Source organism: Eulemur rufifrons, chromosome 8 (genome assembly GCF_041146395.1).
Source record: "Eulemur rufifrons isolate Redbay chromosome 8, OSU_ERuf_1, whole genome shotgun sequence".
Taxonomy (NCBI): domain Eukaryota; kingdom Metazoa; phylum Chordata; class Mammalia; order Primates; family Lemuridae; genus Eulemur; species Eulemur rufifrons.
The window spans coordinates 95248397-95275073 of NC_090990.1; the positions used below are offsets into that span (position 1 = coordinate 95248397).

The 26677-nt window shown below is 44.2% G+C and overlaps 1 protein-coding gene and 1 pseudogene across 1 annotated transcript; both read left to right on the plus strand.

The window, feature by feature from the left end:
* The first annotated feature begins 776 nt into the window (after positions 1-776).
* On the plus strand, positions 777-20729 carry F11R (F11 receptor). Its single transcript, XM_069480342.1, has 10 exons — positions 777-1464; positions 15912-15974; positions 16143-16250; positions 16429-16575; positions 16868-17070; positions 17239-17341; positions 17444-17551; positions 17758-17770; positions 18074-18122; positions 18257-20729. Exons 1-10 carry the CDS (start codon positions 1404-1406, stop codon positions 18290-18292), a joined length of 891 nt encoding a protein of 296 aa, XP_069336443.1. The 5' UTR covers positions 777-1403; the 3' UTR covers positions 18293-20729.
* Positions 20730-24258: 3529 nt separating this feature from the next.
* On the plus strand, positions 24259-24829 carry LOC138390318 (mitochondrial import inner membrane translocase subunit Tim8 B pseudogene; annotated as a pseudogene).
* Positions 24830-26677: the final 1848 nt, after the last annotated feature.

Here is a 26677-nt window from a genome sequence, read left to right on the forward strand (position 1 = left end):
CAAATACTTGTTTCAATTTAGTAATACAATGTTTCTCTTTGGGTTACATATTGTCATATTTCCTGTATTAGTCTTGGAAGCAGATTGTAAACCATTTGAAGTCAGGGATTGTGGTTTATATTGATTTGTAATCCCTATGACACCCAGTAGGTGTTTGATAAACATTGTTTTGAAATGGGTGGAACCAGAAGTGGAGAGATGTGGGCAAAGGAATGAGAGCAACAGTGAAAGAGGCAAAAGGTCCAAGAATATCATTCTTTTGGATAAAAATGTAGGATTTTCACTTGCAATGAGATGATGTTCAGGAAGTTTTTTCCACAGGCAACCTGGATATATTTAGTACAGTTAAAATTAAATCATCATAAAATAGAAACTACAAAGAGTAAAGGTGTTGAGTATGAGTTTCAATTAAAAATGATGTAACAATATAAACAGAAAGCTTGGGTATCAACATAGTCTAGAGGAAAAAGAAGGCTTAGCACCCCATTAGTCACAGTGAGAAGATAAATAATTCTGAAATGTAGAGCCCTGTGGATAGATCAAATGTGTAAAGGACATATCCACAGACAACCAGAGACGTTTTTAGAGCATCTGTAGGTCAGTTGGTATTATCTGGGTGTATTTTGTGTACATCTGTTTAAAGTTCTAGAGATAACGAGATTCTGCTTTTCCCACTTTTGAGCTGAGCGCTCCCTTCTCCTTTCTGTTTTTTTTTTCCTCCTCTCCGCGCAGCTCATCTCTCAAAGCCTGTGAATACCGCCAGTGGGGTGGACAGAGGCAGATGGTTTGGAGGCGGTGTCAAGATATCAATCCACTTGTCTCTCGGTCCTCTCCTCCCAACCTCCCATATTAATGTGTTTTTTACCTGCCAAGGAACAGGACCAAGGTTCCTACAGCAATTTACATTCCAATAAACAAAAGAATCCAAAACCACGCCCGTCTCGGTAAGTTCCGCAGCACGACTACTTTCCCTGCCCCCTCCTTAAAGGCACTCCTTTAGACCTGCAGCTCCAACTCAGAACCCAGCCAGTCAGAAAGTCCCCGCTTCAGGAACACCGCCCATTCCGGAGGCCCTCACCTGGCGAAGGTGAGGAATTCGTCTCCTTACATGACAGTCTCCTGGGCCAATCAGAGGCGGCTCGAGCTGGGAAAGGCGCCAATCCGCCCCAGTAGGGAGTAGTGGGCGGGGTTGCACCTGGCTACGGTACATCACTCAACGGAGCGGCGGCTCCTTTCACCAATCGGAATGCGCAGGGGCGGGGCGCCGGCCAATCGGGCGTGGAGGGAAGGGCCGGGCGGGGCTCAACCTGGCGGCCGGAGTTCAGTCCCTGCGCTGAAGTTCGCGGAGCTGCGTCTGTTCTCTGTGCTCCCGGGGCGGCTGTGGAATCGGGGTCCTGATCGTGATGGGGACAAAGGCGAAAGCTGGGAAGAAACAGTTGCGCCTCTTCATATTGGCTATCTTGTGTAAGTTCCCGCAGTTTCGGGAGAAATCGACGGGTCGGGTCAGAGGTTGGAGGAAGGCGCTCTCCACGCCCCTTGCCCTCGGGAGAGGAGGAGTTCGGAAACCTGCTTACCTCACCCTCTGAATTTTTTCCACCCCTGCTGGTCCCTCTTTCCCCTCCTCCACACCTGGAGGAGTGGCTGCCTCCCCTCCCCGCCACTGGTGAGTTGTGACCCACTGGAAGGGGGCTGACCCTTCTGCACACACCCCAAAAATAACGGGAAGGGCAGATTCCACTCTCCCCTCTCTTCACATACTGGTGAGGGCCGGCGGGCGCGAGGACCCTTCCTGCACGCATCTACCCCGCCATCCCACGCCACGCGCACCTGGGAAGGCCATTCTGCCCCCCAGCACGCACCCAACGCCCACGGAGCCTCTCACCGTGAGCCTCTCACCTCCTGACTCCCTTGGCTCCTTAAGGGTCCTCAGAGATCTCTGTCTACTGGAGGTGGACTGGGATGGTCTCTTTACCTGGCTATTGATGAAGGGGTCTCTAGCCCCTCTGAGTCTTAGGATTGCCGTGGTTGCGAAGTGTCTGCATATGGAGTTTGAAAAGGAAATTGAAATCTGAAATTTCTCAGAGCACAGCGTAGACTTTGGAAACCTGCGAAGTCCCTTTCTGGGGTAAATACCTCAGGAGTCCTTGACAAATGTTGACCGAGTGACTATTCCCAGAGGGAGGATGTGTCTGTTGATTGGCTGGATTCTCCTCAGAGCCAGAACTCTGCCCTCCCCCTGGTTGTGTATGAGAGTTTTTGTTTCCTTTGTAAACTCCCTTTCCTGGGAAACAATGAGGCTTGCTTGCTGGGGCATGCCTCTGTCTCTGGATGGGTTTGTGTGAGGCCGAGTGTGTAGTCGGTTGGTTTGTGCATTAGTCAACCTATGTCAGCACCTTTATGTTTATCTGTCTGATTCTTGTGCTTGTGTGTATAGTTTTGTCAGTGTGTGTTCTATAGGAGTCTCTTTTTCCCCTCAAGGTTCATGTTTTGGGAAGTGTAAAAGAAATGAATTATTACAATCAGCACTGGTATCTTATAAAGGAAATTCATTTTACTCAGTTTTTGAAGGGCAGAGATAGATTTCCCTGCCCTTAGATGTATTGACCACTCATTTATTCCTTATCACAAAAACATAAACCTTGGGGTGGATTAGACCAGACACAAATCAAATCCTCTCTCTCTCTCTCTCTCTCTCTTTTTTTTTTTTTTTTAATAATATTTGTTCTTAACTTTAAAAATTTTTTTTTTTCTCTTTTGCTGCTTAGGAATCACATCTCCTTTCTATTGTACAGATAAGGAAACAGGTCCAAAGAGGGGAAATGACTTTTCCAGGTTGACAAGAGGGTCAGGGGTGGAAACTGGGAATAGAACCCAAGTCTCCTGACTCCTTTTTTACTCCTGGATCTAGCATATCAGGTACTTTATGCACAAGAACTGTTTGGGATACTGCTTCAGAGTCTACTGTCTGTTTTACCTTTTAATTTTTTTCTTCCCCATTAGGTTCTTCTTTCTCTCACTTCTTCTTTTCTTTTGACTCTTCTATTTCCATTTTTCTTCATTTTCCCTTCTTTTCCTACCCCTTCCCTATTCCACTTCTGCCTTTTTCTTAGAACTGCTAATGACACCTGTAGTCATTTTTGGGTTCTGTGTGGTACTCAGTACTAAAGACTTTACCAACCCTTGTACTGCACGAATACTTTCCCCCCTAAACCTAGAAGTTTGTTCTCGGACAGTGACTGCATTTGTAACAGTTTTGTCAATGACAGTATTTGTCAGGCTTACAAGCTTCCTGAAGCTGCTTTGTCCCCACCCCCACTCCTCCTTCCTTTCTTTTCTCTCCCCCTAATTTTCTATTTTATTTATGATACTCCCACAATGATCACATACTGGCACTGGAAGGATTCTGAAAGCAGCATTCTGAACTTGGGGGTGTCGTAGGGCACCAATCAACAGTGGTTCAGAGGGAACTTGAGGTGGTGTTGCATTAGCCTGACAGGACAGTGGATTCTGGGAAGTAACATGTCCACGGGGTAGAGGAACTGACCTTGTAACTTTTAAAGCAGGTTTGACTTTGTCAGAAGTGATTTGGTTAATGCAAATGAGGACACAAACGGGAGCCAGGCCACCCCATCTGGGTTCTAGCTGGGCTCCCTCTCTGCCTTTTTTGTGATCTTAGGCTAGCAACTCATGTCTTTTCATCTGGGGGTGGGGGGAAAGGGGGTGTAGTAATACTTGTCCTACCCTTGTCATGAAGATCTACCAGGATAATAGCTATACTACATATACACGAAGGGATTATTGTTGGGCAGCTGTTATCCCCTTCGGATTTTGTGAGGATTGAAGAATATCAGTCAGTCTTCTGTTTTTCAGTGGGTGAAACAAACAAAAAGGAAGAATGCCAAAATGCTGCCGCCAGTAGAGTAGGTCAAGGAAAGCAGAGAGATTCCAAATGGTAAGAGTCAAAAGGTAGGGGCTTTTTCTTGGGTGTCTAGTCTGTCCTCTGCCCCTGGGAGGCATGTGTAGGTTGCCCATGTGTGCCCACTTCATAGGGCTGCTCTTCATTGTGGGCCCTGCCGTCAGGGCAGAAGAAGAAAGGGCAGGATGCCATGGACAAGTCAAATGAAGACCCAACCCCAGCCTGGGGAACCTAGTGGAGAGGAAGGGCTGACTGCTGGAGTGGGATCCAGAGGCTACACACTGGGAGAACTAGGCTTGGGAAAAGTAAAAGCAGTGACCCAGAGTACCAGCCTCTCTTTCCCTGGAGGACCTGTGCTTAGAGAAAAGGTTCAGCTGTCTCCCAGGTAGGGAGAGGTATTTCTGCTTAGCATGGTGGAGTGTGGAGAGGTCAACCTTTGCTGTAACTGCAGGAGAGGAAGGGAAGCCTGGTTTGGAATGCTGGCTTTTGCTCCTCTCCCCTTTATTCGAGAGTAGTGTCACCACTAGAGTGTGGTATCACCTCTGAGGCATTTCTGGAAGGGTGAAACTGCTGCCCTATGTCTGGGTCATTCTGAGTCCTGTGTTTCCTACTGATGTTTCTGACTCAAGCCCTTCTAGCTTTGCTCTTGAGGGGCACATTTACCTCAGAATTGTAGATTGGTGAGTCACTCCTCCTTTCCCCTCCCTCTACTCCCAGGAAACAATTGTTCCCTCTGGACTAGAAACTGGTGACTGGCAACAGCTGGAACTAGGAAATGAGTGGTAGTGGAATTCCAAGACCTTAATCTTTCCCTCCCGGTTTCAGAACACTTTCACTTCATGATGTTTCTCTTCAGTTCTTTGTGATCAGGGCTTTTCTGGAGTCTCTTGTTCAGTTCCAATTTGGGGTAGAGGTGCTGTGATGTAAAAAAATATTTATTTAGAATAAATTAGTTGACATGGTTTGAGAAACAAAATGATATCAAAGGAGTGGAGTGTCTCATTCTCACCTTGCTCCTGTTCACCCCATATCCCCCATGGTTTCTTATGTATCTTTCTAGTGTTTCATTATACAGATACAAATATATATAAATATATATTTGTGTCTTCTCCCTTTTCTTACACAAAAAGAATCATACATGTTCTACTGCATCTTGTTTGTATCTTGGAGATGTTTTCATATTGGTTTTATAAGGGTTGTGGCCTTGGCTGCTAGGATCCACCCTACCCCCACTCCAAGTCAACTGAGCTCAAGGGGCACCTATTCAATGGAGACTGAAATGGCTGACACCCCCCCCACCCCACCCCACCGAAAGATAGATTTAAATGCAACACACATTGTATGTGATAGACTAGGAAATAATGGGGCTTGTTTTTTCACATCTGTTAGCTTAGAGGAGAGACCGTGGAGATCCTTAAACTCAAACCTGCTTCCTTTTCAGAGGTTCAGGAAAGACCTGGGTGACCATGCATCAAATGTAATTGAGGACGAGGTTTCAGCCCTGTGAAAGGGTTGTGGAAAGCAGTGGGAGTATATACATAGTGGGGTTTTCCTAGCATGGAAAACCCAGAGTTCATCTGCCTGGACTCCCTGATAAGCAGGGTTTCTCTGTCTAAAGTCCAGCTGTGTCATTTGTTTCACAGTGTGGGGGTGGGATAGGAGGAAGCAGCTGGCTGACAGGAAGTTTGATGCCAGGCCCTTGGAGTGAGTCCTGGGCCCCATGCCACTTTCCCTTGCAATGGGGAGATGGGTGGGGGAAGGGAGGGGAGGGGCTGAGCAGGTAGAACTGGAAATTCTACCGAGAGAGGGCAGGAGGGAGTGATAGAGTGAAAGCACTCCTGTCTGACACTGCCATCACCACTTTCTGCCCTCCTCAGAGGGCCAGCCAGCTGATCGATGTCACTGAAAGTGCAGCCAAGGATGGCTGTTTAGACATAGCCCAGCCTGTCTTTGGGCTCACAGATCCTTCCTCTTGCCCACGCATTCCTTACCTGATCCACCCCAACCTCCAGAAAGGGCTTGGCAGCTGTGGATCTCCCCGGGCCCAGTGGTGCTTCCTGGTCTTTAGTGGGAAGGCAACCCTTAAAGGAGTTAGTTCAGTCTCTACAGGGTGAGCGTTGGGGAAGAAAGGGCAAATTGTTAATTTAACAAACATGGGTGCTTACCGTGTTCTGAGTACTGTGCTAGAGATTAGGGGGAAAAATGACTAATATCTGCTGTTAAGAAGCTCTGAGGGGAGCCCAGGTATTGGTAAAATTTGCATATATTAGGTAAACTAGGTAGCTGGTGGCTTTAGGAGGCCCTGATTCATCCCTCCCTATTCCAGAGCTCTAGCTCTCTTACAGCTGGAGGGTCGGTCCTATGAGACTCATATGCCCAGAGGGGAAGTTTGGATGAATTTTTAGAGAAAACCACAGAGACTGGCTAGCTGGCTTCCCTCCTTTTCCTTCCTTTCTTAAAAAAAAAAAAAAAAAAAAAAAAAGAATTTAAACAAATTCATGGCACAACAGCAACTTAAGGAAAATTCTAATAACTAAAAGGATATATAGAGAAAAAGCGTTCTTAGTAAAGCAGTGGAAAGAAGCAGCTTTTTTGTTGTGGGTTTGACCCTTCGTGTACAAGAGATGATTGTTGGTGGGTTCTGTCAAGTGTCTGGAGGACCCTTAACACACTCTGTGACCACCACCTCATCCCAGCAGTGCTTCTGTGTGGTTCATGGAGGCCGTCCTCTAGGCAAAGCGCAGTGCTAGGATACAAACAGAACCCAGGAAACTCACAGACACATAATGACTAAGTAGGGTACAGCGCAGAAGGTGCCAGGGGCTGTCGTCAAAGTACAAAGTGTTTTGGGGTCATGGGGGGGCGGGGAAGAGAGTAACTTTTTAAAAAGATAAGCTTTTTATTAAAAAATTGATACATGCTCAATGTAGAAAAATGGGAAAATACAGAGGACTATAGAGAAAATAAAGGATTTTCTCCTATTTAGAGAAAAACACTTGTTACTGGTGTTTCTAGTTTCTCTTCTATGAATTAATGTGTGGGGTGTTTGTGTCTATATATGCCAAAATATGCTTTAAGTAAGTATATAGTATTCTAATGTATGGCTATACCATAATTTACTCAGCTGTTCACCTACTGTTGGGCATTTAGATTTTTTTTTTCTTTGCTGTACTAAACATTAAATCATCCTTTGTACATAAATCTTTAAATTTACCTTTGGTTATTTTTGTTTTCTTTTGATTATTTTCCTAGGCTATGTTTCTAGAAATTGGGGAGAGATTAATTTTGACTGGGGAATGACATAATAGATCAAGGGACATTTGAACAGGACCTTGAAGGATGGATGGGATTTCCGTGCCTGTCCAATGGAGATGCAGTATAGCATATAAGTTTTGGAGCCTCAGAATTAGGCAGACTTGGGTTAGGATTCCCACTTTGCTATTTGTAGCCTCATGGTTTGGGGACACCGTTCTAAGCCTCAGTTTTCTCATCTATAAAATGGATGGTAACAACAGTACTTGCCTCATAGGGTTTTTGTGAAAATTTAGTGAGAAAATGCATATAAGGCCTGGCCTTAGTATGTCACTTGCACCATTACTCTTTTGGCAGCCACAGGACCCTGCCCAGATTCAAGGGGAGGAAATGTTAGACTCTACCTCAGTTACAATATAAGTAAAGCATGTGGGAAGAGATAAATATATAGATAGGTGTGGCCATTTTGGAAAATACAATTTGCTACAATTTATTGTTTTATTATTATTCAGATACATAGTGATTTTCAGATACATGCTCAGTGTTACAGATTTATTCACTGCCAACTGTCTGAAGTATGTGAACATATGTGAGGATGATTTCACTACTAATGCCTTGTGGTAATTTTGACCACCTCCCCTTCTCTTTGCCTAACTCACCTTCTCTTCCACTGCCTACCCCTATGCCATTCTACCTACCTACTTTCCTGTTCTCAGCCACCGTGTCTCCAGGTTACCTGTACTCTGGTTTCCTTTTGCCCTTTTTTTCTCCTCGAAATTTATCAGACTCACATACGCTTTCCAGAATCTTGATGGTGTAGTAATCTCATATTTCTTACTCGTTGTTGTAAGATGGATACATAATATTTGTACATATTTATGGGCACATGTGATATTTTGATACATGTATAGAATGTGTAACAATCAAGTCACAATATTTAGGATATTCATCACCTCTAACATTTATCATCCCTTTGTGTTAGAAACATTTCAAATCTTCTCTTCTAGCTGTTTTGAAATATACAATATATTGTCAGCTATAGTCACCTTACTGTGCTATTGAACATTAGAACGTATTCTTTCTATCTAACTGTATGTTTATACCCATTAACCTACCTCTTTTCATCCACCCCCGACCCTTCCCCACCTCTGGTACCTATCCTACTCTCTACCTACACGAGATCAACTTTTTTAGCTTCCACACCGGAGTGAGAACATGATGTGTTTGTCTTTCTGTGCCTGCATTATTTCATTTAACATAATGACCTCCAGTTCCATCCATGTTGCTGCAAATGACAGGATTTCATTCTTTTTACAGCCTTTGTTTTTCTTTTTTATTCCTCTGTCCCATTCACTTTTTCTCTAAATTATAATGCTTAGTATATACTTGCTTATTACAGAAATGTAGAACATAGAATGCAAAAGCTGCCTGTGTTCCCATCTCAACTAATGTGCACCGTCTAGTGTTTAGAGTCTATTCTTTTGTTTGTTTTGTTTTTTTGAGACAGTGTCTCACTCTGTTGCTCAGGCTGGAGTGCAGTGGTGCTATCATAGCTCACTGCAGGCTCAAACTCCTGGACTCAAGTGATCCTCCTACCTCAGCTTCTGAGTACCTGGGACTATAGGCGCGTGCCACCATGCCTGGCTAATTTTTGTATTTTTGGTAGAGAGGGGATCTCAAACTCTTGGTCTCAAGTGATCCTCCTACATCAGTCTCCCAAAGTGCTAGATTACATGCATGAGCAACCATGCCTGGCTTATTCTTAGAGATTTTTTTATGTATATACTGGGGTTTATTATTAATAAAAATAGGTTCATATTCTACATATTGTTTTTATATTTTGGGCATATTTGTATGCCAGTTCAAATCAATCTACCTTGACTTTTGAAATGGCAATATGTATTTTTACATAGTTGTGGTAGTTTATGCAGTGTCATGTACTGGAATCAGATTACCTGGGTTAAAACCTTAGCTCTGCCACCTACTGCCTTTGTGACCTCGAGCAAACTAATTAATTTCTGTGCCCCAATTATCTCATATGTAAAATGAGAACAATAATATTAATAGTATCTCATAGCATTATTGCAAGGATTAGTTAACCAGTAAAGGGCTTAGAAGAGTATCAGGCACTAGTAAGTACAATATTTAATAAATGCTAGCTGCTATTATTTTATTTAGTGTTTTTTTTTGTCAAGCCTAGTAATTTACGTCTATTAATAGAATCCAGATATGATGAATTAAAAGTGTAGGACAAACCTTGTAAAGGCTTTCAGGGTTATGCTGATTCTTTCATTGTGCAGAAATGTCACTGTGCCTTTTTAAGTTAAGGCTGTAGTCTCTGGGGACTCCATCAGGATGTCCACTGCTGATGCCCAGCGTAGACCACTGAATTAGTTTGCTAGGGCTGTGATAACAAAACACCACAGACTGGGTGGCTTAAACAATAGAAATTTATTTTCTCACAGTTCTGGAGGCTGTAAATCCAAGATCAAGGTACTGGTGTAGTTGGTTTCCTCTGAGGCCTCTCTCCTTGGCCTTGCCAATGGCCCCTCCTCTTGCTGTCTCTTCGCCTGGTCATCCCTCTGTGTGCACACCCCTGATGTGTGTCCTCTGTGTTTCCTAATCTCTTCTTAAAAGGATACCAGTCAGATTGGATTAGGGCATACCCCAATGGCCTCATTTTAGCTTAATTACCTCTTTAATGGCCCTAGCTCCAAATACAGTCACATTCTGAGGTACTGAGGATTAAGGCTTCAATATTTAAATTTTGGGGAAACAATTCAGTCCATAACAACTGTAAGTCATTTTGAAGATAACTTCTGTAAAAAGAGCAATGTTCTGGCCGGGGGTCTTCTCTTCAGCTGACTTGGGCCTACTTGGAGTTTCTTGGTTGCTCTTGTGGTCATGAAGACAATGGAGGTGTTTTAAATGGATTCACATCTTGTCCTCACTTCCTGATGCTATTTTAGACCTTGCATTAGAAGACTTCCTGGCACTTCTTCCACTTTGGCTCTGCACACCAGTCTCTACCATTGTGCATGCAAACACCTGCAGACATACTGTGGCCTGGGTACAGAAATCAGTCCTTTTGCAAAACAAGTGGGAATTGCCCATGTACAGAGAATGTTAATTCTGTTTGGAAACGATGAAGCAAATTTAAAAAACACTTTATTTTTAAGTTATAAAACTAATTTTTAAAAAAGGATTAATAGGGCCGGGTGTGGTGGCTCACGTCTGTAATCCTAAGCACTCTGGGAGGCTGAGGTGGGTGGATCGTTTGAGTTCAGGAGTTCAAGACCAGCCTGAGCCAAGAGCGAGACCCTGTCTCTACTAAAAATAGAAATTATGTGAACAACTAAAAAAAATATATAAAAAATTAGCCGGGCATGGTGGCTCATTCCTGTAGTCCCAGCTACTCGGGAGGCTGAGGCAGTAGGATCGCTTGAGCCCAGGAGTTTGAGGTTGCTGTGAGCTAGGCTGACGCCACGGCACTCCAGCCTGTCTAGCCTGAGCAATAGAGTGAGACTCTGTCTCAAAAAAAAAAAAAAAAAAGGATTAATAGAGCGTTCATTTTTTTCTGAGCTGAAAAGTTTTAAAAAACCTTGTAGTATTGAAATTTTAAAAAGATTCGGGTTTGAAGTTTGTTTTTTCTTCATTTGGGCTTACCCCTTCTGCCAGTTTTAAAAATTTATATTTGTAGATAAACCTTAACAAGTAGGTATCTTACTGAATGGTCTGCTATGACCTAATTTGTTGATGCTCAAATTTGTTTGGCAAACATTTATTGAATGTCAACTTGTACCAGGCATTATGCTAAGTGTTGGATACTGAGAATATTAAATAACTCATGGTCCCTGCTCCTTGGGGATTTACCATGGGAGACATACTTGTGCATAGACGATGTCATTATAATGCAGAAAGTGCTTTGACAGTGTTTTGCATGGGATCATGAAAACCTAGGAAAGAGGCCTAGGTAAGGCTCTGGTGAGGTCATTTCACAGAAAATAATGTGGATGAATAGCTGCTGGCCAGATAAAGAGAGGAAAAGGGTGTTCCATATAGCAGAAATAGCACGAGCAAGGCAGAGATTGTGAAACAGCCCAGTCTTTGCTGGGAATTTTAGGTAGTTTTGTATTGCTAGGGGGTAAATTGCAACAGTAGAAGGGATGATGAAGATGATAAGCTTATCTGGGGTCATATAGTGCTGGAACTTTCTTAGCTTGCTGAAAAATTTGGATTTTATCAGATAAGCAATGTGGAATTATCAAAAGCTTGAAGCATGTGGCAGATTTGCATTTTTAGAGAGGCTGTGTAGTACAGTATAGCACAGCCCCTGCAATTGGACTGTGTTGGTTTGAATCTGCACCATTACTCACTGTGTGGTCTTGGGCAAGTTTCTTAACTGATCTGGGTCTCAGTTTCCTCCTGTAGAAAATAGTGGTAATAACAAAATCAGTCACCTCTGAAGGCTGTGGTAGGGATTAAATGATAGTACATGTAAAATGCTTACAACAAGTTCCTGGCATATATTGAGTACTCAAAAAATGTTAGCGTTTTGTCTGGCAGTGAGACAGAGGATGGATTTTCTGTACATGGGCCCGAAACCTGAGCAGATCAAAAATCTGTTGATGCATTTAACTTTGTGGCTTTTCTTGTTATGAACTTAGAGTAAACTTCACAGTGGAAGAGATGAAATTTCCTTGTATTTTGGTTTACCATGTGCATCAGTAGGTTGTTGTATGTGTGTGTATGGTATGGCAAATATAGGCCCAAGGGGGACTGTGAGGAGGGAAGAGAAAAGATAACATAGATGAGGAGAATGGGCTGACTACCCTGATGTAGATGGGATTCGGTGAGAGAAAGCTCCTAGCTCTGCTGGTCTATATGTGAAGGTTCTAGAAAGGAGTCAGCCTTTCTAAGGCAATTACAATGACAGGGGAGATGGTTTGGTGGGCTGGAGTGTAAGCACTTCTCAGTATTTGTACTTGTATTTATTTATATGTTTTGTTGAAAACATTGAAGTCAGAAAGAGAAGTGTGTACAGAAGGACCTATGGGTAAATGATGATAATAATAAGATATAATACTTATTTGTGCTTCCTGTTGGTCACACACTGTTCTAGGCACTTAATTTGTACAGTATTACCTTGTTTAACCCTCACAACTGTTATTATCCCCATTTCAGAGATGAGTAAATTAAGGTTCAAAAAGGCTAAGTGGCTTGCCCAGGTCACATAGCCTAGTAAGTAACAGAGCTGGGATCCGAATGAATGCGGGCAGTCTGTTTCCAGAGGCACGTTCAGCAATGCGAAGGGGAATGTGGGCCAGGATGGCTGAGGTGTTCTGCGGTGAATGGGAAGGGCCTGGAGGTAAGGCTGGACTTGACCCATGATGTGATATGCAGCCACAGTAGAATTCTGTCTCCTTTTTAAAACAGAAATTTTTTTTTTTTTTTTGAGACAGAGTCTCACTCTGTTGCCCGGGCTAGAGTGAGTGCCGTGGCGTCAGTCTAGCTCACAGCAACCTCAAACTCCTGGGCTTAAGCGATCCTACTGCCTCAGCCTCCCGAGTAGCTGGGACTACAGGCATGCGCCACCATGCCCGGCTAATTTTTTGTATATATATATTTTAGTTGTCCATATAATTTCTTTCTATTTTTAGTAGAGATGGGGGTCTCACTCTTGCTCAGGCTGGTCTCGAACTCCTGACCTCGAGCGATCCACCCGCCTCGGCCTCCCAGAGTGCTAGGATTACAATCATGAGCCACCGCGCCCGGCCCAGAAATTTTTTTAAAATAAAAATTCTTTATTCTTAATTTCCTTTTTTCTCTTCTCCCCTCCCCTTTCCCCAGTCACTTCAGGGGGCACATAGTAGGCTTTTGAGTACTGGCACAGTCAGGCCACAGGCAGACAGGCATTCCTACAGTAGAGGGAGGAGAGAGGACATGAGGTGAAGTTACCTGTATTTTAAACAAAAGTAGAGAAGCAGAGACTAGGTAATGCCAGTCAGGAATAATGAGGAAAAGAGGAATATGCCTGTAGGCCAATGTGTCTGTGTCTATTTGTGGTACATTCCTGAATGTGTTTTAGATCTGATAATCTTAGAGGACTCAAAAAAGTCAGAAGTGATGGGGGAATAATCATCAAATTCATGTATTGTGATTTGTGTGTGTAGGTGTGTATGTCTTTATTTCAAAGGCTTGTTTAGTTTAATTAGGTGCTGGCCAGGCACAGTGGCTCATGCCTGTAATCCTAGCACTCTGGGAGGGCGAGGTGGGAAGATTGCTTGAGCTCAGGAGTTCCAGACCAGCCTGAGCAAGAGCGAGACTCCGTCTCTACTAAAAATAGAAAAAATTGTCGTGGCACGTGCCTGTAGTCCCAGCTCCTCGGGAGACTGAGGGAGGAGGATTGCTTGAGCCCAGGAGTTTGAGGTTGCTGTGAGCTAGGCTGATACCATGGAACTCTCCAGAGCAAGACTCTGTCTCCAAAAAAAAAAAAAAAAAAAAAAGAAAGGTAATTAGATGCTCTCTTCATTTGGGTGGTGTCACAGGTTGGGTTCTTCGGAAGCTGACTCTGAGATGTCAATTATTGTACAAAACATTTATTAGGGAGTGTGTTGGGATCCACACCCGTGGAAAGGACTGGAAAGAAGCAAGATTGGGCAGAGGGAGAGGCCAAAAGAGGCCGAGTTGCTGAGGCCTCAGCCTACCCCAGGGAGCTCTAATGTAGGAGTGGCTCTTCAATGTTGTCCCTGGCTGGGGAGTTGGGTGATGTGCCTCTCCCTGACCCCACTGGTCAAACGTTGAGTGCTCCTACTCGTGCATCTGGTGGGAGGCAGACCCCAGGGCAAGGCAGTTTCTGGGAATTTTCAAAGAGGGCTCAACAGCTAAGGACCTTTTGGCAGCACCCCTGGCAGCTGGAGCAGTAAGTCCTTCGTTCCTGAAGACAGATCTGGTTTGAGCATCACAGGGCATGTCACGGGTGGCAAATTATAAAATTTAAGAATATTATTTTCTTTCTTTTTTTGTTGTACCTGCTAGAATGGGAAATTTAAGAATAGGGGAAAAAAAGTTTCCATCATCAAAGTAGCAAAGGCTGACTTGAGCAAAAATTAAGGCATTTCATTAGCAGCATTCTTAGTGACAGTTGATTAAGAGACTTCCATATCCTCAGGAATAGTTTTCAATAAAAGCTATTTGATTTAATTTTCACATCTGTTATTTTGAGTATAAATTTGACATTTAAAATGTTATGACAAATATACAGATATCAAGTAATATTATTAGAAATATTTTTTAGAAAAAAAGGACCAGACTTTAAAACGAATGACATTTTAGTGCATAGTTTGTCTTCATTAAACCAATAGCTTTTCTGAGAAATAGCCTGGTTTACAAAAAAGAAGGGTATAAGAGGAAAAAAGGGATATAGGAGTAACCTGTATGCTAATTGTGCACTGCCATTTCCTTTCTATGAAACCTTGGGCCAGTCAGTTAACCTTTTAGGCACCTAATTTTCTTATCTATAAAACTGGAGAGAATACTTACCTGGACTAATGTATACTGTTGTTCTATTAGATTGAAATTCATGTATTTAAATATACTCTCTAAACATTAATGCCAAAAGAAAACAGGAACCTAAAGGACCTTACAGAACATCTAGTTCAAACCCCTCATATTTCAGATGAGGAAGGAGAGTCTCAGAGGTCAACAGACCATATTCAATTATGTGAGCAATTAAAGGAAAAATTGAATTTAACAGATGTGCTTGCATTGCAGAAGTCTTTATGCATCTAAGAAGGCAGGGCCCTGACTTGAAGCTATAAATAAAAGCATACTTCTTGCATTTGAGCTTTGAAAACATGAACGAAAGCAATAGTGTAAGTGCAGGTTTGTAGATGCATCGTGCGATCACAGAATCCTCCATAATTTGGCATATTTGGGCCCCTTTTGTGAACCCCGATGTGCTTCCCCCATATTATTAATTAGCCTCATTACTCTTCACTTCCTCTACCTCCACCACACCCCACCTTTTCTCTCTCCATTTGGCAAGGAGGAGATTCTAATGAGGTGACCTGAGCCCGATCCTAGTCCTTGCTCCATCTCAGAACCAGCTATGTGATCCTGGGCACGTTTCTTTACTTCTCGTAGTCTCAGTTCCTCATGTACAATTTGGATGATAATACTTGTCCTGCCGATCTGTCATGCTTGTTTCAAGGATCCAGTGATGAAACGTGTCCTATAATGTATGTGAAAATGCATTAAAAAGCACCTTATATATGCTCTACAAATGTCGAGTATTGTTATTATCCTCATTACTCCTCCTCCCTCCCTTGCCTCCAGCTTTTTGTTGGCTTCCCTCCAGGACTGTCTTGACAAGTGGCTGCAACCATTTATTGAGAAGCTTTCTCTGAACCGTGAAATGTCTTTCTGGAAACTGCCGTTGGGCTAGTAGGAATCTAATTCCATTATTGGGAGTCACAGAGGGAAAAATTAGAAATGAAAGAAATTGCACTTGGAAGATTCCATTGATTAAGTGTTGGCCTGCGAGACTGTAGCATAAAGTGATTAAAGAAGATACTTAGGATGATGGTGAGAAGGTGTGAGGGCTGGGAGGCGCTTGAGTCTCTTGAATCCCTTCACCTTAGGATCAGCATGGAGAAGCCCCTATCGGCTGGGTCTACTCCAACCTCTCCGTGGCCTTTTTCTGTTCACCCCTGATGAGGCCTATCTCTTTTCTCCTCCTCAGGCTCCTTGGGCAGGAGTAAAGTGTACATTCCTGAACCTGAAGTCAAAGTTGCTGAGAATAACCGTGAGTTGGGAAGGGCTGGGAGGATGGACAGGGGGAGTGTGAGGGTGAGCAGTTGCCAGGCCCTGGGGAACTGGGCAGCATCCAGCCCAGCCTGTGCCTGGGGGCTGTTCCCCATCTTGTGCATTTGCTGCTGCTCCTTTCTTTGGTTCATTTTGATCTTGTCTGCAGCTGTCACGTTGTCCTGCTCCTACACGGGCTTTTCCTCTCCCCGTGTGGAGTGGAAGTTTGTCCGAGGTGACACCACCAGCCTCGTTTGCTATAACAACAAGATCACTGGTGAGTTGCTCCACCTCCTTCCTGACTGCCTGGATTCCAGGGGAGGGGCACACCTTGGGGCTCAAGTGTCCATGGCCTTCCCATTCTCCTTTCTGGGGAAAGAAGAGGTGCCACCTTCGTAGGCCTGTCTTAGCTCTCCAGTTCACTCTGTCCCTACCCGCTTCCTCTCTCCCTGTAGCTTCCTATGAGGACAGAGTTACCTTCTTGCCGAGTGGCATCACCTTCAGTTCTGTGACCCGGAAAGACACTGGGACGTATACTTGTATGGTCTCTGAGGAAGGTGGCAACAACTATGGGGAGGGCAGCGTCCAGCTCATTGTGCTTGGTATGTACTTCATGGCTTCTGGGTGGGCCTGGAGCCAATTGTTTCTCTAAACCCACAGCAGGCTCTGATAAGCTTTGGAGCTTGTGGATGGTGAGAATGCCCACAGGTTGGGGCCATTTAGGGTTACAGCACTGCCAGAGAGCGGATGAGCCTCTGGTTAGGTGGCAACTAACTGAGGGAATGAGAAGGGTGGAAGGCTCAGCTGATTGGATGGGTATCACCCTAGTTGGTTACTTAGACTCCAGCAGCCCCTGCCCTGTGTTTAGCGCCTTCTCTCCTCCTCCCTCCACAGTGCCTCCATCCAAGCCTACAGTCAACATCCCCTCCTCTGCCACCATTGGGAACCGGGCAGTGCTGACTTGCTCAGAATCAGACGGTTCCCCACCTTCTGAATACTACTGGTTCAAGGATGGGGTGCAGATGCCTACGGATCCCAAGACTAGCCGTGCCTTCAGCAACTCTTCTTATGTCCTGGATTCCAAGTCAGGGGAGCTGGTATGAATGGGGTGGAGGTAAAAGATATGTGGGGGGCACAGTTATAGAACCCCTGAAGGTGGGGAGGAAGAATAAGCAACAGGGTGAACTTGGAGTTAGGGGCAGGAGACATAAAAGACAGGCTCTTGGCTTCTTTAAGCAGGAACCAAATTGTTTGCTTCCCTCCAGGTTTTTGAACCTGTTTCAGCCTCTGATACTGGAGAATACAGTTGTCAGGCACAGAATGAGGTTAAGATATCCGAGAGGTCAGATGCTGTGCGCATGGAAGCTGGTGAGTGAGTGTGACTCAGACCTGGGGTGGGGATCAGGGTCTGCTTTTCATAGTACTGTGAGTGAGCAACCAAGTGCTTGACGTCTCATTTGTATCTCACAGTGGAGCTGAATGTGGGGGGTATCGTGGCAGCTGTCCTTGTAACACTGATTCTCCTGGGAGCCTTGATTTTTGGCATCTGGTTTGCCTATAGCCGAGGCTACTTTGACAGTAAGTATCTGTCCTCAGGCTCTTCTTTGTATTGTCCCCATGCCATGGTCTGTTTATCATGTCAGTGCTGACTCTGATACTGTGCCCACGTGTGTGGGTGCCATCCGAGGGATGCACTGATTACCCATCTGACACATACCCTGTCTTCCCATGCCAAATTGTCTTCTGTCCTGCTGACACTCATGATCCCATTTCTTCTCTTTCAGGAGCAAAGAAAGGGTGAGTGAGGTGCTGTTCTGGGGTACTCTGAGGTTGAGGACATGGAAGCATGTAGTTTGAAGCTGCGATGGGCCCAGGGGAATGGGTTGAAGGCAGAGGCAGCCAACCTGGAGGAAAGGCATCTGGATTTCTACCCCTGTTCACTGTGGCCCTGGGCTTGTCCTCTTCCCGCATGCCCCCCTCCCTCCCTACTGAGCACTCTGTGCTTCTGCAGAGTTCTCAGCTCTGGCCTCTAACGTTGGCAAGGGGAGGTTAATGAGTGCCTAGGTGACTAAGCATCTCCGTCTTCTGGCTTGTCCACAGGACTTCAAGTAAAAAGGTGATTTACAGCCAGCCTAGTGCTCGGAGTGAAGTGAGTATGGCTGCCCTGGCGAGGGAAAGACCTCCCGGCTGGAGTGAGGGGGTTTCTAGCCTGTGTTTATATGCTTTGGGAATGATCTGCTAAAGAAGACCATTGAGAGCTGACTGGATGTTTTATTTCCCCAGGGAGAATTCAAACAGACCTCATCATTCCTGGTGTGACCCTGGTCTGGCTCATCTCCTGTCATCTGTACTTGCCTTACTCAGGTGCTACCAGACCCTGGCCCCTGATGTCTGTAGTTTCACAGGATGCCTTATATGTCTTCTAGACCCTACAGGGCCCCCCACTTCTATCTTAGGATGTGTTTTTAATAATGTCAGCTATGTGTGCCTTCCTCCTTCATGCCTCCCCTCCTTTTCTTCCCACTGCTGAGTGGCTTGGGACTTGTTTAAAGATTTCATTCCCCATCCCTATGAGAGCTCAGGCAGGAATCCTGGGTATGCTATTGATTCCCCTTCTAAGTAGACAGAGTGGCAGGGCTCTGGGAATCTGCAGTCACTACCCACCTGGCCCATAGTGACTTTCGAATAGGGATCTTGAGCCAAGTGCTAGGCTCCTCCAGTGCCGAGGACTGGTGCCAGGTGTTCCAGAATGGAGACGAGACTGGAGCAGCGATGACATCAAGTCTCTTCCATCTCTGGAGCTGACTCTCTTCTGTCTTCCTGCGGGAAGTGCCACTCGGATCCTCCTGCCCCATCCTCCTCCTGAACACAAGCAGACTGAGGCTGACTGTGTCTATGGGAAAATGGGAGCTCTTGTGGAGAGCCTAGTAAAATTCCAGGGATGTGGAGCCCAAAAGATTTAAAACCACAGATCTAAAGAAAAGAAAGCTGGAGCTGGCAGCTCAAGCCATCACCCTTCCCTTGGCTGGAGCAACTGGACAGACCCTTTTAAGATGTGTCTGTAGGACTGTGGGGATGAATGTAGTAGTCTTAGCTCTTTGTTGAGCTTGTGTGTGTGCATGCATGTGTGCATGTGGTCTTAGCTATATGCTGAAATTGGGTGTGTGTTGGAGGGCTTCGCTCTTTGGTGAGATTGTGTTTCTGTGTGTTTGTATTGGCTGGATGTTGCTGGAAATAAAAGCTTGGTTTGTCAAAGCTTCTTTTTGTGGGGAGTGCAGGAAATAAGGTCCTTGAGGGTCCCTGGGCCCCTTGTTTGTACAACAGGAAAATGCCTCAAAGCCCTGTTTCTCAGCAACTTGGGGCTGGTTCTCAGTGCCCTGTCCTGCCCCTTCCTGGTTCTAATCTCAAGGCAGAGCTTCTGAGCTTTAGGCCCTCATTCCAGAGCCCTCTTGTGGCCAGGTCTTCTGCTGGAGGAGGGTACCCAGAGTGGAGCTGATACTCTGCTTGGGGTTATACTTGGCCTGTTCCAGCAAGTGAGATGAGAAAGTGCCCAACTCGCACTTCTCACCTGACTAGGCGCATTACTGGATTTCACGAAGGCTACAGGAACAACTGTTCCAGAGCTGAGGCAGGGAGATTTCGGAGGTCATTTGGAGAGGTACTTCTTTAGTAGTAGTTTAAAGTAGTAACTATTACTTTATTTAGTTGGGTGGAGTTCAGGAGAAGCTATTTTGAGACCCCATCGTGCGGCAGCCTGCATGTGAGTAAACAGGAATAGGCAGGATAGGTCTGGCTGTCGTTGCTTTCCTCCTCCCTGTGTGGACCCCTCTCTGCCCTTAATCTAGTTCCCTGTCTACCATGATCCCCCGTTCTATTTATTAACTTAGCAAGAGGGCAAATAAGGGGTCTTCTAGGGTTGATTTTGCTTATTTCTTTCTGTGGAGGATACTAAGTGACACTTTGCCAGATTCTGTCCCCTCATCTGGAAATGCCTAACAGAATTGAGTTTTCTATCAAGGATCCAAAAAGAAAAAAACAAAATACAAATCAAGCCATCAGTTCAGGGTCATGTACCAATAAAAAATAAATTTTCTGGAGGAAATAAAATCCAACTAGACAATAAAAGTAGAGATTATGAAATGGTTCAGTAAGGATGAGAGTTTCAAAGCATGTTTCAGTTCTGCATCACGGTTGGGAGACAGGGTGGGAGGAAAGGGAAAGGCCACGGGAAGCAGAGGTGCTTCATGTCCCCCGGAAGTGTGAGCTGCATGGTTCCTCACTCTAGGCCACTTGTGCTGAGTATGAGTCAGTTACTACCAGCCTTGGAATTTACCTCTAGCTTACAGCAGCCCTTTTGAGCTGGAAAACACCTTGTCTGCTTTCATTTTAGAATGTCAAAATTAATTTTTGTAATAAATGTTTATTTTTCACATTGACGTTGTTTAAATCCTGAAGTTCTACTTTAAGCGAGTTGGGACTTCCACCGTGACATGGACATTCAAAATCTTCCTGATAGTCTCGTTAATGAAAAGATGGGGGATATTCTTCCATCACCCTGATAGCTACATTTTAATTTATCTTTTTTCATTGGCCTGTGCTTGAATGGGAGTGGCCCCAAAATTGACATTTCCTATGTGAAAGGGAGATTTGGGGGATGGAGAATGGGGTCAATTCCATGGATGTTGGTGTTTCCCAGGAGTCGTGAACTCAGCATGATTTGGGATAAAATGACTGTTAAGGATGTATTCGTTGTTCCTGTCTTTTTTTTTCCTTCAAAGTATACAACATGATGATGCGATATGTATATCCACTATGTAATGATTACCACAATCGTCAAATTAATTAAAACATCCTTCACCACCCATGTTCTACCTTAGATATCCAGAACTTGTTCCTCTTGTAACTGAAAGTTTGTACCCCTTGACCAGCATCATTCCTGTCTTTCTTTCTTTCTTTCTTTTTTTTTTTTTGAGACAGAGTCTCACTCTGTTGCCCAGGCTAGAGTGCCGTGGCCTCAGCCTAGCTCACAGCAACCTCAAACTACTGGGCTTAAGTGATCCTCCTGCTTCAGCCTCCCCAGTATCTGGGACTACAGGCACTCGCCATCACTCCTGGCTAATTTTTTGTTTGTATTTTTAGTTGTCCAGCTAATTTCTTTCTAGTTTTAGTAGAGAGGGGGTCTTGAACTCCTGAGCTCAAGTGATCCTCCTGCCTCAGCCTCCCAGAGTGCTAGAATTACAGGCATGAGCCACCACACCCTGCCTCATTATTCCTGTCTTAACAGGACAGAAGATCAAGGACAGGGGAGGAGACAGTGGAGGAACATGGAGTTAGTCTATTTTTTAATCAAGGGACAATAAAGTCCATGGGGTATGGGAATGGCTTAATAAAGAGGAAAAATAAAGAAAAAGTACATTTACATTAAAAAAAATCTCTAATTCCCTAGCTCTTCCAGTTTATTACCCCTTCTCTGGTACCAATTGTAAAATCTGATATGGAACTTTTTTCCTTATTACTATGATCCATTAACTTATTTACTAGATACCATTACTATCCCTACTTCACAGATGGGGAAAAGAGGTACAGAAATGCTAAGGAACTTGCCCGAATTCACACAACCAGTACTAGGCAAGTGGTAGATGTGAGATTAAGACACTGGGACAGGGAGGTTGGATAACCTGTCCTGCTCACAGTGACCCTGAATGGAAAAGGCTGCAGAAGGAAGGGGAGCCGAAAACAGAAGCTACCTTTTTCTGTAGAGGTGGGTATGTCAGTGTTAGGAGAGAGGACATTAAAAGTAATGATGTGCACCTGGGGTTTCCTCCAAACTGTGACTAAATCTCACTTGAGTCTGCCATCCCAACAGGATCTACTAGACAGTGAGACATTAAGTGTGAGGCTCTTGATGAAATGGAGGGCCCGTGAGTGCCACCTTCTGGAATAAAGGATAAAACTCAATGCATTTTTTGCTAGTGATCCAGATCAAAAACAGAAGACATGCATATCACATTAGTGAATAGCACAGAGTTAGAAGGGACAGCAACTTCATCAACTTGCAGAATGAGGATTCAAAAAGGTCTCAATAGGCAGCAACGATAGACTCCATCCTACCAATCGAAATTCAATAGTAAGTAAGCCTGGGCAACAAAGTGAGACCCCCATCACTATAAAAAATTTAAAAAAATTAGTGGAGCATGGTGGCATGTGCCTGTAGTCACCTGTAGTCCCAGCTACTCAGAAGGCTGAGGCGGAAGGATCCCTTGGGCCCAGGAGCTTGAGGTTGCAGTGAGCTATGGTCACATCACTGCACTACAGCCTGGGCAACACAGCAAGACTCTGTCTCTTAAAAAGGCTTTGCCTTTAGGTTGAAAACATCAACTCTTCATGTATAAAGGAGGAGAGATGCAGAATATCTAGACCTAGGAAGGTACTCTGTTGATGGCACTATACTCCTGTATCAGGGTCTGCTTAGGTGCCAAACTTTAAAAGGATTATAGACAAATATGTTCATTGGAATGACCTGGATGGTGAAGGAACCTAAAACTGCCATACTGAAATTTCTAAAAGATCAGTGTGAAGCCCAGAGAATAACAGACTCAGGCAAGACAAAATTACAGTCTAGATATTTGAAGGTTACCGTGTAGATGGCTTCAGGATAAAATTAGGACCAATGGATGGATACCCAAAGGAGACCAGTTATAAATCCAAATGTAGCGCCCCTCAGAGATTTAAGGAGGGAATGTGGTACAGTGGAAAAGATACTAGTTTTGGAATCAGGCAGACCTTGTTTGATTCCAGATTCTTCTGTGACCTTGGCAAAAGTTTTGCCTCTCAGCCTTAGTTTTCTCATCTAACAAATGGTGATAATACTTATTCTATGAAGTTTTGAAACATAAATGAAGCAACATATGTAAATCACTTTGCAGTACCTCATATACGAGCTGTCTGTAGCCAATTTCAAACTGGATATTCTAGGACAGGGATTGCCAAACTTTATGTAAAGGGCCAGAGAATGAATTTTTTAGGCTCTGCAGGGCCATGCAGTCTCTATTCAGCTATACAGCTCTGCCACTGGGAAAGGATCCATAGACAATGAATGAGTGTGGCTGTGTTCCAATAAAACTTCATGTATGGGCACTAAAATGTGAATTTCATATACTTTTCATGTGTCATGAAATAATTATCTTGATTTTTTTCAATCATTTAAAAATGTAAAAGCCATATTTAGATCCCAGGCTGTATAAAAACAGGCGACAGACTGGCGGTTTCAACTTACCTAGTTGAAAGTAAGTTAAAGGAAAAAAAGCAGCTAACCCCATTTATTTGTTTTTGTTTTTTTTTTTTGAGACAGAGTCTCACTCTGTTGCTGGGGCTAGAGTGCCGTGACGTCAGCCTAGCTCACAGCAACCTCAAACTCCTGCGCTCAAGCAATCCTCCTGCCTCTGCCTCCCGAGTAGCTGGGAGTACAGGCATGCGGCACCATGCCCGGCTAATTTTTTCCATATATTTTTAGTTGTCCGGTTAATTTCTTTCTATTTTTTAGTAGAGACGGGGTCTTGCTCTTGCTCAAGCTGGTTTCCAACTCCTGACCTCCAGCGATCCTCCTGCCTCAGCCTCCCAGAGTGCTAGGCCACCAGTGTTTTGACAACATTCCCAATAGGATCGTGACCTCTAATTTTGTTTACACCCAGGATACCTGAAGCCAATGTCTCTGTCTTTTTACAGGAAGGGGGAGTGGAGAGGTACCACGTGGAGGACAGGTTGAACTCCTTAAGGATGTCCAGGATGAGAAAGGATGGGATTAACGTTGTATAAACCATCAGAGATGAAGGAGACGTGAGAAAGACGGGCATTCTTCAGAGCTTGAATAAACAGATTTAGGTGAAAAATGGTTATATATTCCCTTGGGGAGCTACAAGTTTAGGAACCACAGAAGAGCTGATATAGCTGAAGGTGTTCCACACGGGACAGCACTCTTGTTGGAAGGTGGGAGCTTGAAGCTATATTTGCATAGTGCTTGACATAATAATAGTTAACACTGAGTACTCATTATGTGCTAGGCATTATTCTAAAAGCTTTACAAGTACTAACTCCTTTACTCTTTCAGACATATAAAGTACATTCGTTGATCTTCATTTTCAGATGAGGAACTGAGGCACAAAGAGGTCAAGTACCTGGCCCAAGGTCATGTAGCAGTGAGTGCTGGGAGCCAGAATGCCAACCCAGATAACAGGCCTGAATCCTAAAGACCACTCCTAAGCTGCCTCTAACAAGGTTACAGAAACATGATTGTGTATGTCAGTAAGAGCTATAGGAAATCTTCCCTACACCATGCCCAGCACCTCACTCTACATAAAAGCTCCGGAAGGCTTTTTGGTAAATTTTTGAATAAGAGACTCCATGTTGGGAGGCATAGGCTGGATCTGGGGTCTGAGTCAATAAAGCATTTCTCTTGGAAGCAGGGGAAATTTCCATTTTAGCTGAAAACCTTTTTATTCACCTTTAGGGCTTTTAGGCATGTGGAAGAGCCAAGGAAAAAAGGAAAAAGACTTAGGTGAACAATAGCAGAGCTGAGTGAGGCAGGCGAAGAGAAATTGCAGCCACCTGGTGGCGCCAAAGAGCAGAAGGCCGGGTTCGTGGCACAGGTGCAGCACTATGGAGCTATGCTGGGATAAATGTGTGGAGAAGCCGGGGAATTGCCCGGATTCCTACACTGAAAATTGTCTCTCTAGCATGTGGACTGCTTCGCTCACACTACTTTTGGTATCACCAGTCGGTTTGCCCAAATAGTACAGAAAGGAGGGCAGTAGGCCACCCCCTGGGAGAATGACAGCAAGGGACTTGTTATTAAGCTGACTGAAGGGCTAGTGGGGAGGGTTGTCAACTGATTGTCAGGTCAAGGTCAGGCTGTTACTAGTCCATTGGTGCTAAAATGTAACAGATCAAATCTTCAAAGAGTGAAATTTATTTATTTGAAATTCAGAAATTGCAGGTTCTATCACATCAGTTATTCAATAAACGTAAATTCTCTCAAAAAAAGTTTTTTTAAAGGGAAAAGGAAAGAAAGGGGGAACAGGATAAGGCAAAAGAATTGGGCTAGTGGTGGAAGCAGGTGCTGAGAACCTCTAGGCCTTAACCTCAGAATAGAGTCAGGTTCCAGCTGGGCTGGAGGTTGCCCTCCAAAACTTTAAAGTCTCAATGGGCAGAAGGACTAAGCTGGTGAAACTGTGAAGTCAAGATGGTAAAAAGGTGAAGCCCAATGTCTGGCATAACAAAGGCCAATTCCCTTACCTTTCTCTGCCTGGAACTTAATGACCAGCACTTCTCTCTGTCTTATGTCCAATGCTGGTCCCCCTAAATACCACCAAAGTAACTATTGGTGAGGCAAAACTAAATTCATTGCTTACTGTAGTAAGGGAGAGAAATATACTTAGTAATGCCTAGTGATGTCGTAGAGTAGGGAAGGGCAAAGGCAGGGTATTTATGAGTTTTTTGGTCCGTTTAAGGTAGATCTTTTAATGTGGGAGGAGACAGAGGGTGTTGGCTAGGATTGGGAATAATTTGTGGCGTAACAAGTTAGGATTGGTGGAAAACAGTGAGGGTTTCCACGCTACTCTTGTTTGATGAGCCATTTTATGCTAATGATGCATACTTAGTTGGGATCTCTAATTATGTGCAACTTCATCTTCTTGAGGAAGAGTTTTCTGGAATGGTAAGGTCTTAACGTAGACCTTCAAATAGTAAAGTCATGTTAATGTAGACAGTAAATTGTGTGGGTATGAATTGTTTTAGTACTCATCTCACTCAAAGTTTGGCATGTGGCGTGTACTGCAACCCAAAGGAAAGGGGTTAGGATGCATGCATTTTCGTTTAGGGCAGAAGGAGCAGGTAATTTAGTAGGTAAATAGTAAGTACAAATAGCTGTGAAGTAAAGCACTTTTCCAGCAGGTATACATGCTACCACCAGGTGGCGTTAGACCCTTTGGCGTGGCATGGACAGGAATTTGAGGCTGCAGTGAGCTATGATTATGCCACTGCACTCCAGCCTGGGCAACAGAGTGAGTGAGACCCTATCTCCAGACAAACTTCTAAAGTAGACATAATTACTTTAACAAAAACCACATTTTCATGTTTTAAAATAATCTTTCTTACCAAAAACATATCCTACTTTTCTTATACACTTTGTATATAAAATTGTTTCTCTTATAGCTAGTATTTTTAATTATATATATTAGTTACAATGTTAACTCTTAGTAACCTTTGTTTTTAGTGAAAAACCTAGGAGATAAGCAATTTGAATTGTGTATTATATGTAGAGCCCAGGACAAAGGACGATGTCTGCAGCATCTAATCAATCCCAGTATGGCCAAGAGGCATGGCTGGGCTAGGGTGGAGGGGCCTGGGTCCTTAGGCCTCAGCATAGCCTAAAGGCTCAAATCTAGACATAAGCATCGATGCATGAGGCCCCTGTCAGTGGATTCAAGGGGCTCTTCCTCTCTCACTGGGGCCACTTCTCAGGGAACTAGCTGAGCCATTGGAATGGAGACTTCATCTCTTGATCTGCTTCCATTGTGGCCAAGTGGGCCATAAGGGGAACTGCTATGGCTGGGAAGCCTGTTTATTGCTCCCAGGCCCAGTTAGGAATGAATGAACAGCAGAATTCTAGCTGAGCCACGAGTTGCTTTGGATGGGCAAAGTGGGACA